General features: G+C 36.8%; 2 protein-coding genes and 2 long non-coding RNA genes across 4 annotated transcripts; 2 read left to right on the top strand and 2 right to left on the bottom strand.

Annotated features, from left to right (window-relative positions):
• Positions 1-2,819: 2,819 nt before the first annotated feature.
• Positions 2,820-4,206, bottom strand: LOC130713506 (uncharacterized). The gene is made up of 3 exons (XR_009010923.1): positions 4,121-4,206; positions 3,380-3,620; positions 2,820-3,144 (listed from the first exon to the last, which is right to left on the bottom strand). It is a non-coding gene; the product is annotated as an uncharacterized LOC130713506 (long non-coding RNA).
• A 1,301-nt stretch (positions 4,207-5,507) lies between these two features.
• Positions 5,508-6,049, top strand: LOC130712556 (proline-rich receptor-like protein kinase PERK3). The gene is made up of 3 exons (XM_057562385.1): positions 5,508-5,578; positions 5,667-5,741; positions 5,848-6,049. Exons 1-3 carry the CDS (start codon positions 5,571-5,573, stop codon positions 6,047-6,049), a joined length of 285 nt encoding a protein of 94 aa, XP_057418368.1. The 5' UTR covers positions 5,508-5,570.
• A 2,129-nt stretch (positions 6,050-8,178) lies between these two features.
• LOC130716021 (uncharacterized) lies at positions 8,179-9,519 on the top strand. Its single transcript, XR_009011840.1, has 3 exons — positions 8,179-8,436; positions 8,904-8,997; positions 9,300-9,519. It is a non-coding gene; the product is annotated as an uncharacterized LOC130716021 (long non-coding RNA).
• Positions 9,520-14,199: 4,680 nt separating this feature from the next.
• LOC130712555 (probable ubiquitin-conjugating enzyme E2 24) lies at positions 14,200-15,084 on the bottom strand. Its single transcript, XM_057562384.1, has one exon. The coding sequence runs from the start codon at positions 15,082-15,084 to the stop codon at positions 14,200-14,202; it is 885 nt and encodes a 294-aa protein (XP_057418367.1).
• Positions 15,085-16,706: the final 1,622 nt, after the last annotated feature.

The raw sequence follows: 16,706 nt of genomic DNA, 5'->3' as shown, positions 1-16,706 counted from the left end.
TGTGATGTCTACTTGTAATCAGATTATGAGAGCTTTCCTTTGGGGTGGTGGTCAGTTAGAGAGCAAAATTGCTTGGGTAAAGTGGGTAGATATTTGTAAGCCTAAGGAAGTGGGTGGGCTAGGCATAAAGGATTTATCCATTTTTAATAAGGCGTTGTTGGGAAAGTGGATGTGGAGGATGAGAACTGAAAAGGATAGTCTATGGTGCCGTGTGCTGAGTGCTAAGTACTCTACTGAGTTCAGTATGCAGGATTCACCATGGTGGAAAGGGGTAAAAGAAGCTTGTGAAGATGATGTTTTGGGTTGGTTTCATGATGGCATTTCTAAACAGGTTCGTTGTGGGGAAGCAACTCAATTCTGGAGTGAGGAGTGGACGGGGCGAGGTAGCTTTCGTGAGAGGTATTACAGGCTGTATAACCTGTCCAAGGGGAAACGTTGTTATATTTCAGATTGCGGGCGGTGGAACCAAGGGATATGGCAATGGGAGTTTACATGGTGCAGACCACTGGTAGGGAGGGAGTTAGGGTGGCTAGCTGAGTTGCAGCAGGAGCTCTCCTTGATCCAGCTTACAGAAGGGGTTCCTGATAAGTGGGTGTGGTTGCCAAACACTGATGGAACTTATTCCGTTAACACAGCTTATTTATTTTTGCAGGGACCATTGTTACCGGAGCCAGATACTGTGTTTTCAATTATTTGGCGGGCACTAGCGCCATCTAATGTGAAGGCATTTGCTTGGAGGTGTTTGTTGAATAGGTTGCCCACATCAGATAATTTGCTTAAGAGGGGGGTGCTGCCTTCTCCAGAAGATGCGGTCTGTAAGTTCTGTTGCATTGAAGCAGAATCTTGTTCCCATCTTTTGTTTTCTTGCCCGGTTTCCATGGATGTATGGAGGGAAGTGTATCAGTGGCTTGGAGTCTCTACTGTGCTTCCAATAGATGCTAAGAGTCACATTTTACAATTTCAGCAAGGTTGGAGTAATGCTAGTTTCAGGGGTATGTTTCCAATATGGTTGGCAACAACATGGACAATTTGGCTTCTAAGGAATGATGTAATTTTTAGAGCTGGTGTCGTTTGTATTCCGACGGCAGTGGAACTAATTAAATGGAGGTCTTGGCAATGGGTGAAGGCACTTGTTCAGAGTTTTACTTATTCCATGGCTGAGTGGTATGCTGAACCATTACTGTGTATTCAACACGTCTGAGGTGCAAGCTGGTTTGTTTTTGGCATCTGTTGAGCTGATCTGATATGTTGCTGCTGAATTCGTCATTTGTAACTTGTCTTCCCTTGTGTTGCTGTTTTGTTATTGGTTGGTTTAGATACTGCATGCCTTGGAATAACTAGTGTGGTGCTGTTGGGTTTCAAAGGGGACGTGATATCTTTTTAGATATCTAATTTGGGTAGCTTTTTAATTTTTGCATTTTCTTTGTTTTTACCTTGTCTATGTATTAAGGGTTGAGTACCCCTTGTACTCCCACTAATACAAATTTTGCTTATCAAAAAAAAATATTAAAAGATATCTATATATAAACACACTCATCTTTTATCTTTTTTATCAATTCGAATCTAATCTTAACGAAATTCCTATTGATTAATTTTTTTCCATATATCAATGTATTTTTTTTTGATAACATATATCAACTAGTACTTTTACCCGTGCATCGCACGGGAATATTCATTTTTGTTTTTTTGTGTGTTGTTTTAATAAAATGTCTGTGTTTTTTTAAGATATTTTATGGATTAAAAGAAATAAATTTATTTTAGATATAAAAAATCATAAATTTGTATGTTTTTCTTTACTGAATATTTGTTTGTGTCTTTTAGTTGCTATTTACTTTTTATCTTTTGTACTTGTTTTACTAAATGCTCGATTGATGGCCATGTAAGAACACTGGTTTTGACAAATATATCCACGTCTTTTTTAATGACTATCCTTGACTTTTGTTTATTGTCATGGCAAAAGAGAGTGTTATAGGAAATTGTATCCTTTAAAATTTAAACGAAATTCTCCAAAAGTGATCATTGAACCTCTCCTATTCAACCCATATATACATCTAATGATACGTTAAGAGTTAAAAAAGGAAGAATTCTCAAACAATTAAATTATAAGAGATTTAATGTTGAAGAAGTAGCATTTCGGAAACGTCTTTCTCTAAATTAAGACTATACCTTAGATATATAGTCTTCAAAAAATAGCCTTCTAACATAAATATTTCTTATATCAAAGCTTAATGAGGAGTGAAGACCCGTGATAGAACATAGGGATATAAACTCCAGCTATATCCTACATCATGATAGGGACTTGGAAGGTAAATTGAATTTCAATGATAATACCCCCATAGATATTTGATCAAAGCCTGAGATTGTTGCAAAATATAATCGAGTAACACTCAATGCTTATCCCCAACCAAACACAGTGCTTCCAAACACAGTGCTTTCAACTTTCTCATATGATTCCTCCACTATATATATACTGTTACACACATTTAAAGGAAATTTTGTTCAAGGTAAATATTTCAACTCCATAGCAATAAATATAACCATATAACTATCATGTTACCCTCATGCCATCTTTTGAAACATAAAATTCCAAGATTCGGGTGGTTATAGTTACTTTTTGCACAACTTAATTCTTTAATAGGAAGACTTTTCACTCAACAATGCACATGAACTTGAAATATTTTAAATACCAATGCTCTTGAGAGTTGTTTGACTTTTTTTTTTCTAAATTTCTGGAACAGTTCAGAATAAAATAAATATATAAAAAGAGAAATAATAATAGTGGCAATAACAATGATGAAATCAGAAGGACACAAAGAGAATTTAGAAATGTGGGCAGTAAATCAACTATCAAATTGAGCTTAAAATACAATATAGCACTACAATCTACAAATGTGTTGAAAAGCAAGTAATTAATCAAACATACGTCCAAACTCTAAAGTTTCCAAAAGCTAACACATCATTCTTTTGTCCTACTAACCAAGTTTGGCCCCTTGGGCAATAACCTCAGAACATGTTCACATCATTTCCTGCATCAGAATCTTCAGGGAACTACCCATCATCCACCTCTATTTACAATTATATATTCAGCTAAAAACATGCTCCAATCTTCTTCCCCTTCAAGCTATCTTTTCACCAACTAAACACCTATAGAAGAATATATTTATGAAGTTGAGTGGGAAATATACAACTACTACATTTTGCAGAACATTTCCTATGACAGTAAAAAATTTCAATAAGGGTTAATTAGTTGAAAAATTAAAATCATATTGAAATAAACACTTTCACAAAAAAAGGCAAATTAATAAATCGAAAACTTTACCTTGATATGTCTTCAAAAAATAGCAAAAAACTCAACATCTAATGGCTAAACACCGTATACCTGTGGTGGCTAAGAACCATACCCATTAGGCCATTACCATCATCTTTTCCATTGACTACCTCATCTTGAAGACTATGGTCCATGTATAAGCTTCGAAAAGGATAGCAATGTCAACCAAAGCTGCAATAATGCCATTGAAAGCAGGAAGAAATTGATCTCACTTTTAGAGATGCGTTTCGCTTAGCTCTTGTGCAGGTTACCCAGAAATTATGAAGAGCTGCATCTAAGGAGCTTCATAGAACTGGGTCAAAATGAAAAAGAACATCTACTGCTTAGCTTCTCACACAATTCATAAATTAGACTCAGAAGTCAAATTGAAAGATTGAAGCAAGGGAGATATTAAACAGAATTAGTAACAGACATATTGAGTCAATAATACCAATAAGAGCACCCGTATAAATCATTAATATCCCTAAATGAGGAGGAAAACTACACCAGAAACTCCACATAAACAAAATCAAATGGCCACAAAAAAATCAACTCTGCATCCAAAAACTGAAAATGGGGAACAAAGGGGTAAGAAAGAGTCTGATGGAAGCTCTGATAAGAATAAAATAGATGACAAAGCCAACAACCAATTTTCTAATGATGTATTTCCTTCTAAGGCCTAATCAATTGAAACGATGGAAGCAAATGATACCCAATTTGTTCAAAAGTTGAAACTTCAAGGATTCAGAACAATTTATTTAAGAACAAACAGAGATGGGAAATCCAAATAAAGAATGAGTTCATATAAATTACCAACAGCACAGGCGAAAATCAGGATTTCTTGCCCCTTGTCTTTAACAATCTCGTTATCCTCATCTCCACTCTCGCAATTCGAACTTGAAATGTAAAAAAACCTCAACTGTAACCACCAACCAATCTATAACACATATCGAAGAGTAAGAGGTACACAGAGTAAGTTCTATTAGCAGTGATTACTTACCGGAACTGAAGAGAACGATGAGAATTTTGTTCCCTGTTCACAATTTAGAAATGGAAATTGTGGGTCAAAACTTAATGCAGAGAACAGAACATGCAAAAATAGTGAAGGAAAATAACAACTGATTTGTAACCTGACCTGAGCGGAAGACAAAAACGACGCAAAAGCAATCTCTTTCTTCCCAAAATCATCAATCGCTTCTTCCACTCCCTGTTTCCACTACTACAGAAATGACATTTTGCCACGCCTCAATTGCCACGGTTATAGGCGGAACCGTGGCAAAAGCTCAATTGTCACGGTTATAAACAGAACCGTGGTAATAGGGGACAATATTTTATTATTTTTTTAAGGGACCGTGACAATAGATACCCCTAAACCTTCTCCCCTCTATCCCACTCTCCACACTCCAACCCTTCAAAACGACGGCGGCAGACCCAAGCTCTCTCTTCTCGAGGTCGACCTCGCAGCCTCTCTTCTGTTCACGACGACGGTACCATGGTCTCGCTTATCCTCTTCGTGAGGTCAAGCTCGTTACTCTTCCTCTATCATCTACAGGTCTCTGTCGCGTCTTCCTCCTTCGTTCTTTTGTTCTCCATCGCGTCGTTCTCTGTGGTTGTTCTTCGTCGCGCCATCGCCCATCATCGTCATGCTAGAGTCGTTTTAGGTATGCATTTCTGTCTCTCACACTCTCTCCCTCCCTCTATCTCTCACACGGCTATTTTATTTGCTAGCTAGGGTTTCAAGGGACCAAGGTTAGAGAAGGAGTGAAGGAAATTTTGTAATCTTTTTTGAATATGATGATATGAGTAGTTGAAATTGATTGTATAGGTTCCAATGTCATAGATATACTTGGGAATTTCTTTGAATCAATTCAGTCGAAAAGTGTTTGATTTTTGAAACTACTAATCAATTTCTTGTAATTTTCTTTTTTATGAGCAGTGGCTGCTCTCCAGGACCTATACAGAACCTTGAACTACCCACCAGAGCTTCAAGGATGGAATGGTAGTGATCCTTGTGTACAACTGATGGACTGGGACACCAGGCTCAAAATTGCGATTGGATCAGCCAAAGGACTTTCTTATTTACATGAGGATTGTAAGTGATATGCATGCTTATCTTCTCTTAAATAATCAATTTGTGTAGACTTTTTTTTTGTTAAAAGGATGAAATCATTGTTATTAACTTATGGGAAACATCAATCAGGTCACCCTCGCATCATTCACCGAGACATAAAGGGTGCAAACATTCTAATTGAAAACAACTTTGATGCCAAAGTATGTATATCAAATTTCATGAGCTAGAGATATTTTAAGAATTGTGGCTCTTGATTCCTATTGGTAATCATTGGTTTTATCTATTCAGGTGGCAGATTTTGGATTGGCAAAGTTTAATCAAGACACTAACACATGTTTCTACTTGTGTGATGGGAACATTTGGGTAAAATACTAATAAACCAAACAATTCACAAAGTTTTATATCATTATATGTGTATGTTTCTGTCTGCTAATACCAAATTGGTCTAATCACTTGGTTTCTTATTCAGGTATTTGGCTCCTGAGTATGCATCAAGTGGCAAATTAACTGTGAAATCTGATGTTTTCTCATTTGGTATCATGCTATTGGAGCTCATTACAGGACGACGGCCGGTAGACAACACTGGTGATTATGAAGAGGATAGTTTGGTTGATTGGGTAAATTACTTCAAAGTTCTGAGCTCATTTGCCATTCTTGTGTGGAGTCTTTAGCATGCTCTATAGTGTAGAGTAGACAAATTAAATTTTATCTATATTGGGTTTCATCCAACTAAATTTAATGTGAAATCTCGAGTCATCAACCAAATTTTGTTTGAAGGAGCAGCCAAATAAGTGGGGCTTTATGAGTTTCCTAGTTTACTTTGTAACTTCGTCCTCATGCCAAATTATATTGTTTCTAATTCATCAAACTTGCATTTCCTTTGGGGAAGAACTGTGACTTGTTCAGAAATATTTTGACTTTATCTTTGCTGGTGAAGCACGTTGTGTGTAACCTCTTGTTCTCATTTTCTTATAAACTTCCGTTCAGAATCACATTGACTAATATTTTCTAGTTAGGTGTGCTCTTGTGTTTGTTTTCATTTTCATTGGACTTTTGTTCTGAAGCACATTGTCTCTATCTTTACTGGTAAAGAACATTTCATGTTTGTAACCTCTTTCTGATTTTCATTAGACTTGTGCTACCTTTGGGTAAGAACTCTCCACTTGTTCAGAAGCATTACTAGTAAGGCATGTCTTCGTTATCCCATTGCTCATGTTTTCATTAGACTTCTGTTTCCATATAGAGCAGATCTCTTGCTTGTTCACACTATAGATACTTACATTTAGAACTAGCACCCCAACTCTTGCTTGAGCATTTCATTTTCCTCACAGGATACTGAGTGCTCATGTTCCATTTCCTATAGAATGGTCTCAAGTCCTGTACTAAAACAGCTCTTTTTTTCATGTTTCATAACTTGAGAATAACATGCTTTCAGTCATCCAATCTTAGTCTATTTTATTGTAAATTTGCCAACATTTGGGTTTTCAAATATGAAAGTTTAAATATTTGTGGTCTGATTTTATTTTAAGAATTTCTATTTGAAATTATTTGAGCTGCAATTGTGCACTTTGATCCTAAATCAGCAAGCTGAAGCTCTTAAGCAACTGGGTCAGAACTTCAATGGTAGTTCTATAAGTTCTTCCCACAGTCCTGGTAATGATTCATTCAAGAACATATTTTTTGTTTTTCGTTTTTTTTTTCACTTTGATATGGCTTTGGCTTTTTAGTTGTTGGGGAAGCTTTGAGTTTTAGCATGTCATAGTAAATTTTGCATTTATTTATAATATGTTTCTTTTGCCTATTCGGATGAAGGAAGGTCCAAAATGGAGAAAGGCAAGGGACAGATGAAAGTCATGAAACAGACATAGCACAGAATGTTGTCTCTCACAGGGGACAGAGATTGTTAAAAAGTGTGGTTGCTGTTGCAGGGTTCTAATTTGGATTCTGCAATGATGTAAAAGATGATAGCATGGTAAACTTCTACACCAAGGTGATCATATTCATATTACATCTCAAAAAGTGTTCAAAATTGAAGTACTTAAAATGATTATCACGTTCAGTTAGATCTAAGCAGGGTACATTCACATCCTAGTAGAGCTAGCGCTCCTTGCTAGAGTTTTACTTTTATTTATACACAGGACTCAAACATAAGACATTAAGAAGATGGAAAAGAAACTGCCTGAAAAAAAAACTGTGAAGGTGGGTAAGAAAAGGTCTATGGGGATGGCTATGAGCCTATGATAGTGGCTATGCTCATGGGTTTGACCATGGTGTTGGCTACGGCAGCAGGAAGGATGTATATAGGAACTATGATGACAACAACATCAGTAAATACTCTTAAGCATGGCCATGGCTCTGAGCTTGGTCATGACTGCATTGACAGTGGATATGGCTACTATGAAAATTATGGCAGTGAATATGCTTTTGGAGGTTATCATGGTGCTTTGGAGTGTGTTAGAGGAAGTAATATAGTTAGTCTTCACAGTTATGTAATTGGTTAGGAAAGCTATTACATGTTAGTCTGCTAGTTGATCAGTTTGGTTTAATTTTGTTATTATGCTCCAACTAATTCTGTTTTGAGAGATTAACTTGTACAAGGTTTATAATATACCCTTCATTGCCACTAATTAATGAACCCCTTAATTACCTACTTTTTGTCTTTATGCAGCAAAATTCAAGGATTGAACATCACTAGGTATCTCGGAGGCTTGCTTCACAATCTACAAAACTTGAAGCATATGTAAGTAATTGTGTATATATTTCAAGTTGTTCTGTTTCACTGTAAACATATGTGACTTACTTGTTTCCACATGGATGTGATTTCTAACAACATAGTTGGTGAGATACCATATAGTTTGCCACCCAATGCCACACATATGTAAGCCTATTGTTCTGATGATTTTTTCCTTCATCAGTGAATTCTATTTGTTTATGTGACCCTGTGTCTTCAGCAGTGAGTTTTTCTGATGAATCTTCTTTATTGCAGAAACATGGCTTGCAATTATTTGAGCCAAAATATCCCTCATTCTTTACCAACCATGAAGAAACTGAGACTTCTGTGAGTCATTTTCTTATTGATTTTAGTCCACTGGTTGCTTATTTTGTCTTATGTTCTCATTTTTGTTGAGTGAGATATAGTGATTCAGTTTTACAAATGACTGTGAGGTGTGAAAACTTTCAGGGTCTTGGAGTTTACTAGTGTTTTTTTTTATCCTATTCATGTATAATTTGTTTCAGTGTTTAATTTGAGCCCATGCCATTTTCCCCATTTTCCACATGATTCATGGCATCGGGGAATTGAAAGTATGTAGTGGTTTACAATTGGATCATTTCTTAGATGGAAAAAACAATCTATAGTCAGGGAATAACTTGGCCATGCCATTTCCCCCATTTTCCTCATGGTTCATGGCTTTTCTACCATGTCAATCAGTTTGCTTGCTTGCTTCACCATTTTTTTCTCCTTCTTTTCCTAAATGTACATACATAACTTCCCTCCCTCTTACCTCGTGTGTTGCTTTTTTGAAGGCTTGGTCCCTTGGAAAATCAACTCAAACAGAGCAAAGTAGCAACACAAGGATATACAACTCATAGCCCTACAATAATGACAAGGCCTAAACAGGTGACATGCATTTCCCCTTTTTTCCATGTTACTTCTGGTTTACTACTTAGTGCTTTGCATTTAACTAATATACATTCCTCCCTCTCAAACGACCCGTTTCCATGATTTATTTGCTACATGTTTCTTCCTAGAACAAAAAGAGTTTGGTTATTTTTAGCTTTATCAAAGTGCATGTAAACAAAGTAGTGACTTTGACATAGTGTTGCTCAATTGTGTTTGCACTGTTTAAATTTGGCATTGTAGTATTTTTGTTTCGGCTTCTGCTGTGCTGTTGGTGATGGACTGCTGTTTTTCTGCTACAGTGTGCATTATGGCAAGTTGTTGCAGATGCTCTACTCTCCCTCGCGTCTTTCTGGATGCAGCTAGATCCGATTCTAATTCCAACAAAACTTTGTTAATTCATGCTTTTAACTGATGTAGCTTGCTTTAATTTCTTGAGAGAGTATGTTCTCAACAATAATTAGTATTGTTTTAGACAAATTAGTAAAGTGACATGGATTTTAGTATTGTTTTGTTATTCAAGGCTGGAATATTTGAGTAATTCTGTTAGAATATGTGAATGTTGTTCTCAACATGAGATTTTATGAAATTTATTTTTCTTGAAAAAATGTACTGCAATTTATGCATAGACCAGATCAAATAAAAAAAACATAAATCTGGCCGTGGTAATTGCACAGCCCAGGTGTACAACATATTGCCACGGTTAAAAAACCGTGGTACAAAAGCCTCATATTGTCACGGTTACGTACTTGACCGTGGCAATATGTGGACTCTATTGCCACGGTTGAGTGGGTAACCGTGGCAATATGTGGACCCTATTGCCACGGTTATCCTTTACCGGCTGTGGTAATAGGCGAATCAATTGCCACGGTTCGCCCTTGAACTGTGGCAATTGAGCAATTGCCACGCAAGCTATCGCCACGGTTAAACCGTGGCTAAAGGGCGTGCGGAACCGTGGCGAAAAGCCTTTTCTGTAGTAGTGTTCACCATCGCAATTTCCTGACAACCTCACAGGCTCACCTCTCTTATGATCCGCATGAGATGCAGATACCCTTTTCTGATCCCTCCTCTCCCTCTTGTGCGCCTGGGACCATTCAAACTCTGCCCTCGATCCCTAACCCTCAATGGTGATTGGTGGCTCCATCCCCGGCCATGAAAGACGTCGTCTCAGCCGGAGAGAGTAGGTGAACCTCATCGGGGTGTGGCAGAGACCACCTGATTCGAGTCTGCCATCGATCATATACCCTCCAATGATTTCAGAACGGAAAATCATTGAAATTATAGTAGCGATGCAGGTTCCAATTGCGAGAGTATTGGAAGGTCAGAAAAATTAAACTCCCAATCCATTAAAATTGGAAAGGCTAACAGGTAGAGGGAAGACGTTTCACAAAATTTGGCGTTTCACGTTTTTGTAAAATCATACGTTTCACTTTTTTGAAGAAGTTGCTATCCAAGAATCAATGGTCAAGATCAAAGTCAATAGACGGTCACAATTGATTTTTTATTCAATAATTAGTAAAATTACAAAAATATCCAGGAAATTAATTCAATAATGTATAATGATATATTGAATTACTGTTTTACCCTTCTAGCTGCCAAAACTTTCCTTTTATATAGATTATAGATAGATAGATAGATAGATAGATAGATAGATTATAGATTATAGATAGATAGATTATAGATAGATAGATACATATAGATAGATTATAGATTATAGATTATAGATAGATAGATAGATAGATAGATTACTTTTAAATATAACAATGTCATAAATACTTTTTTATTATGTACCTAAAATTTAGTTTGGAAGAACCTAAAATTTGATTGTAATTTTTTTATTGAGCCAAAAATAAAAATATAAAAATGATATTAGTTTTAAAACATCATTCTTCACTCTATCATTTTCCTGTATGTGTGAGCTCTTTATCATAGAAAAATGAAATTCTTTGAATATTAATTGGATTTGACCGGTCTGTGGTACCTGCTTATTGAACTCCTTACTCCTGTGCTCTTTGAAGAGGCCAACCCGCGAAAGTAAAAATTCCCCAACAAATACTGTCAATTACATCAAATTTTGCCAAAAGGGAAGAAAAATCAAGTAAGCTACTGCTGAAGGACTTACATTGAAAACTCCAGAAATATAAAATCTTAATATTGGTGTTTAGTAAAAGCTCCCATTAGAAGAACTTACATTGAAAACCAAGAATCAAAAAGCCTCTCTCCACCTTCACTTGTAGTTCTTGAAGTGACTAAGTGGCACATAGGTGCATTTGATTTCCTTTCCCCATAGTGTCAACTGAAATGGGCACAAAATTCACAAATCTCACCAAGTCCATATGAGAAAGAATGAAAAAAAAAGGAAAAAGGTTTCGATTTGCCATCTGAAGACTGAAGACTGATGAGTGCACACAATCAGAATATTTACCCAATGGTAGATTTTTATATCAACAAAATTAAGGAAAAATACCACTTTCAATGAGTAGCTCCTTTCTCATTCAGGGCTGGCTGTAGCAAGAATATCAATTCTTAATGAGTCATCTTCTTCCTTTCATCAAACATTGTTTTCTCTGGTATGATTTTTGAAAGCTTCTATGTTCCCCTTCTCTTTCACACAATCTTATAAGCAAGTTTGGATTTATCAAGAGACCTAGCAGCATTAAACACAACACAGTTAAAAAACCAATTTTTTTAACGTGTTCACAAACAAACACAAAGCATATCAAATCACAGGGAATATTATAAAGCAACTTAAAATCAAAACCAAAAAAGATATCTTGCAAACAGGTCCAAAATAGCTTGGAATGAAGATAGGTTGGTCTATATATATATTGAATGGATCTCTGAGAGAATTTGAGAAGCAACATATTGATGATTATGGTGCTTGAATTGCTCGGCCAAATGTGCGATCAAGGTCTAACAACAATGTAGGTTACCTGAAACCAAAAGAAAAATTAAATAACAAATTATAACAATGAGAGTGATAGTACGACCATCAATGACCCATGTATTTTGTATCTTCTCGTAGAACATAACAATATACTTTTTTAACAATTAATTTGAAATGAGATATTTTTGATTTCCCAGTTACATAGTTTGTTATGAGAATTTTGTAGAGCAAATGCCAGAAAATTGAACTTTTCAAAATAATAGATTCATTGAATAGTGACATTTAGTTGGAAAAAATCTGCACCGTTTGACCTGAAAATAATGCAAAATCAAATAACTCTTTTTTTTGGTACATCGGAAAAAAAAAATCAAATAACTCTGAAGTGAAGAATTAAACTTGGCTTTCAATTGTACCAAAAAAAAAACTTGGCTTTCAAAAAAGAAACTAAACTTGCCATAAATTTCGTTAAAAAAAAATTTGCCATAAATTTAAAATGATTTTCTTAAAAGAGTAACTAACTTTTAAAATTAATAGCATGTTTGGTTTGTTGTGGTCACATGTAGAATTGAGAGCATACGTGTGAATTTAATTTTTTTTTTCTTTAGTGTATTTTCCAAAGTAGAATAGTATATTCCTCAAATAGTGTATATTTCTTAAAATTACCTTATATTTTGAATTTTGAAATAGTTAGTGTATAATAATTATCAAGTTTGCATATTGAAAATGCCATGAATTTTGATAGCTTGACACGTGTACCTAAAAGTATGGAAGCTCTAGATTGCTGACACATAAGATTCTGATGACTCTCAAACTATATAATATTAGATGTATTTTTGGCAAGATGGTCGTGTGCACGAGATATTTTTTTTTAAACATACAGAAATATAAAACGAAACAAACAAACTACTCTATTGGGTCGTAAATCGTGAGACAAAGACAAAATCAATTAGATGGAGGTTGCCTCCAAATCAACCGGTGCATTCCATACATCCAGCCTTAGACCCAATAAGAAGTATAAAAAAAATAGAGTTTGGTTCAATAAATAAATCTAAAATGCAATGACTCAATAGATTTGATATACTCTACGATTTCCGGAGAATCACAAGAAAGCAATGCGTCAAAACTTATTCCAAAACCAAATATAAACTCATACAAATTTTTCTGCAAGCTTTAACCAATGACAGTAAGTTTCTCAACCCAACGCCCTAGCACACTTACAAGCCTTGCTGCCACCCAATGATTTTATCAAATATATCAGTTTCTTGAGCATTCCCCCCTTTTTGATTATGCTCTCGCTCATGGATGACAACTCCAAGCTGTAGAAGGAAGCATCCAATGAGGCAAAGGGGCTTATGAACTACACCATACCCAGATCCTCCTCCCGCTCTGCCACTCGCCCTCCTCCGTCGGGGCCGGTACTAGGTCGCTTCCCTCTCCCTCACAATGCAATTGGGTTGTTTAATTTCTAGGTTCATCAATGGTTCTGGGTTCCTCCATGGCTCCATGCAATCTAGTTCTTTTTTTGGTTTAGATCTGATTGAATTGTTCAACTTTTAGTGAAATTTTTTAGTTCTCTTCCTTCTCTTCTCTTCGGTTCTTTGTATTATTTTTCTCTTATGGTGTCACTGTTGGTTACCGTCTAACCGACCTGTCACAACCGCAACCCGCAAAATCCAAAACCCGATCAAACCGATGATGTGAACGGACGGTGGCGCTTCTGGCCTAGGGGTGTTATCAACCGACAAAATCCGACGTCAGCGACCCGAAACCAACCGTAACCGACCGCTAGACAGCCCTGTCTTGAATACCTTGGAGAAGAAACTTCCTAACCATGGCCCCAACACTCGTATAATGTTTTTTCCACGTAATTCGGTTAAAAAAAAAGATAGCCCGTAATTGAAGATTGTGAAATGAATCTACTCGAGACTTGGAGATCATATTAAATTAAGTGAGTAGGTCTATTCTAATTAACAAATTCATTGATCCATACACATTGCTCGTGGATCGAACCTTTGAAGTATAGGCTTAAGGAATCCAACTATTTAACTTATGTATAGAATTGTTTGTTACTATTATAATTTTTCGTTCAACCAAAGATTGAATATTTCTTTTTGACAATTAATTAAGGAAAATGGAAATCAATTACTTGAACACCAACTAGCAAGCAAGCAAGTGACAGATGATATACGAAGATAATTAAGAATGAAAAGACAATTGTAAATAACTAAATACATTACTCAAAAGCATCACTTATGGAAAATGTAGTGTTAATAAAACCATAAAAATAAAAGTAAAGGCTCATATGGTCACTCAAATCAAAACACTGATTTTATCCCTTTCATCACTTTCTTGAGGATTCCCCTCTTTTTGATTTCACTCTGGTTGAATCCATTCCAGCTCAAGGATGTCAACCAAAACCTGTGGAAGGAAGCATCCAATGGAGCACCGCAGAGTCTAAAGATTTCAACCATCACCGGATAAAAGGCCTCCGCCCACTTAAGGATCTCTGGCGAAGAAACCTTATCTGTAACAGATGCGTATCCGAAATTCCCGCAACGCCCGTCCACGAAATCTGTTAAAGTCGAGAGAATCACCGGTGCACGGTCGCGGAAGTGGCTGTTGACGAAGGCTTCGAAGTGCTCCGGCGGGCTGAGAAGAAGCTGCAGGGAGAGGCGGCACGTGTGCTCGTACATTTCAAAACTGCGGTCGTAGAGTTTCTCTCTGTGGACGAGAGCTTTGAGGGAGAGTAGTACCTGAGGAAGAGTGGAAAATGATGGGTCCCACCTCTCCCACAGAGTCCCATGGGTGTTGAGGAGCATCAGGAACACCTTGCCGTCGGGACGCAGGAACGAGTGGATTCGGTTCCCGAACGAGATAAAGTGGACCTTGGGCGGATTGTGTGGGTAATAGGAGGGCAAGGCGATGTCAAAGAAGAAGAGGCCGTCGTGGTAGGGTGTGCCGGTGTCGCCGATGATCGCCGCCCTCATGAGATCAATGCGGTTGTTGTAGACTCGAACGTAGATGGATTCGGGTAGGTTTTGTTCTAGGGTTTCCCACTCCTTCATGATCCTCTTGTGCGCTTCACTGTTAGGGTTGTCCATGATGCTTTCTCCGCTGCTGCTTTTTAGAAAGTGATGATCTGAGACCTCTGAAACAATGTCGAAGTTTCTGAACTCGTTCGTCGTTTTCATCTCCTCCATCTCGAGAAAGAATCAAAGAAAGAAAGAAAGCCGTTCAGTCTCTCAAGTGTGAAAATTATATCTTCACCCGTGGTATTTATTACGTTTTTTCATAAACAAGCATATCTAATCTTTAGCCAACCCCTTCTCTATCTTTTTATCTTTAACTCACGTTTAAATTTAAATATTTTTTCTTTAAAAAAAAAAGTTTCAACTTTTTTGGTTTTCAAAAAAAGTTTAAATTATTTTCCAATGCAGAAAAAAAAAGTTTAAATATTGGCGTACATCAGAAAGTTCAAGTTTAGATTTGGCTATATTTTTTTGAAACAAGCATATCTAATCTAATATAATAGAATCCAATCGGGTACAAGAGGAAAAGTAGAATCTAATCTTTGTTTCAGTAAATTATTGCTCTAACTTTACATCTATTATTTAACAACACATTAACCACTCTCTTTTTTAGGAACATTCTAAGATTTATAATTATTGCATTAATCTCCCATAAGATTTATTAATTATTATTATAATACTAGAAAATATTTTATTTGCTGTAAATAAATTATATATAAAGTTTAAAAAAACGATATATAAAAGAGGGGAAGTACACATATTTTACAAATGCTAGAGAATATGATGCAATTTATAAGAGCTTTCAGGCCAAGAGTGGGCAGCAAGGATGGCTGGTGGTGGACAACAGCAGCTGATGGTGTTTTCACTGTGAACTCGGCATACAAAGCTCAACTTGGAGGCTATGATTCTGAAGAACATTTAGTCTTCAAGAGACTGTGGAAAATTCCAGCACCCTCTAATGTGTTGGCATTTAGCTGGAAGGCTTTGTTAAATAGAATCTCATCGAAGGAAAATCTCCGAAAGCGCAACATCATTGCTGGAGGCCAAGATAGTATATGTGTTTTTCTGTCAGGACAAGGAGGAGTCCACAAATCATCTTCTGCTCTCAATCTCATGTAGATTCACGTGGAGGTTGAGGATGCTATGTTATGATTGGTGGGGGATAGACAATACACTGCCAGATGATTGCAGAAGTCATTTTGAGCAACATCGCTGGTTCGGGGGTAGCTGCAAAGAGTCCGGGTGGACTTTGGTGTGGTGTACGTGCATTTGGACCGTTTGGTTGATGAGAAACGAAGCTGTTTTCAAGTCAATTGACGATGACTTAGCTAAGGCTTTGGACTCAATAAAGTTCCGATCCTGGAATTGGCTACGGCACAAATGGAAGGGATTCTCTTATTCACTCTTTGAGTGGTCGAATAATCCACGACCTTGTTTGGGAGGGGGGATCTGAACTGGTATCTTGGGAGTTTACAAATTTTGGACTAATCTTAGAACTATGGCAATGAGGGATCTGATTTTGGGCAAGAATTATTGGCAGCTGCAGAAGATCGACTTGTTTGGAGAGGGTTATTCAAAACTTGCAGGCTTTGATTGTGGGTATTTTGCTGATTTTACTGAACTGTCAATGGCTTTGATGTTTAGCCAAGGATGCAGTGGTCTCTATTTGGTCCTATGTGGTCTCTCTACTGTGTGAGCTGCCTTGGATTCAGAATTATGTTGGTTTTGCTGTCTAAGCGGGTGCATATAGCAGACCTGGAATTGTCTTCTCTGGAGGGTATATATTAGAGTGC

The sequence above is a fragment of the Lotus japonicus genome, chromosome 4 (assembly GCF_012489685.1).
Source record: "Lotus japonicus ecotype B-129 chromosome 4, LjGifu_v1.2".
Classification (NCBI taxonomy): Eukaryota; Viridiplantae; Streptophyta; class Magnoliopsida; order Fabales; family Fabaceae; genus Lotus; species Lotus japonicus.
This window is presented reverse-complemented; position numbering and strand designations above follow the sequence as displayed.

Bases quoted from the DNA above. Each gene is read 5' to 3' on its own strand.
- LOC130712556 (XM_057562385.1), top strand. The intron at 5,742-5,847 runs GTAAAATACTAA...TTTCTTATTCAG, and splicing joins TGTGTGATGGGAACATTTGG to GTATTTGGCTCCTGAGTATG.
- LOC130712555 (XM_057562384.1), bottom strand. From the start codon at position 15,084: ATGGAGGAGATGAAAACGACGAACGAGTTCAGAAACTTCGACATTGTT.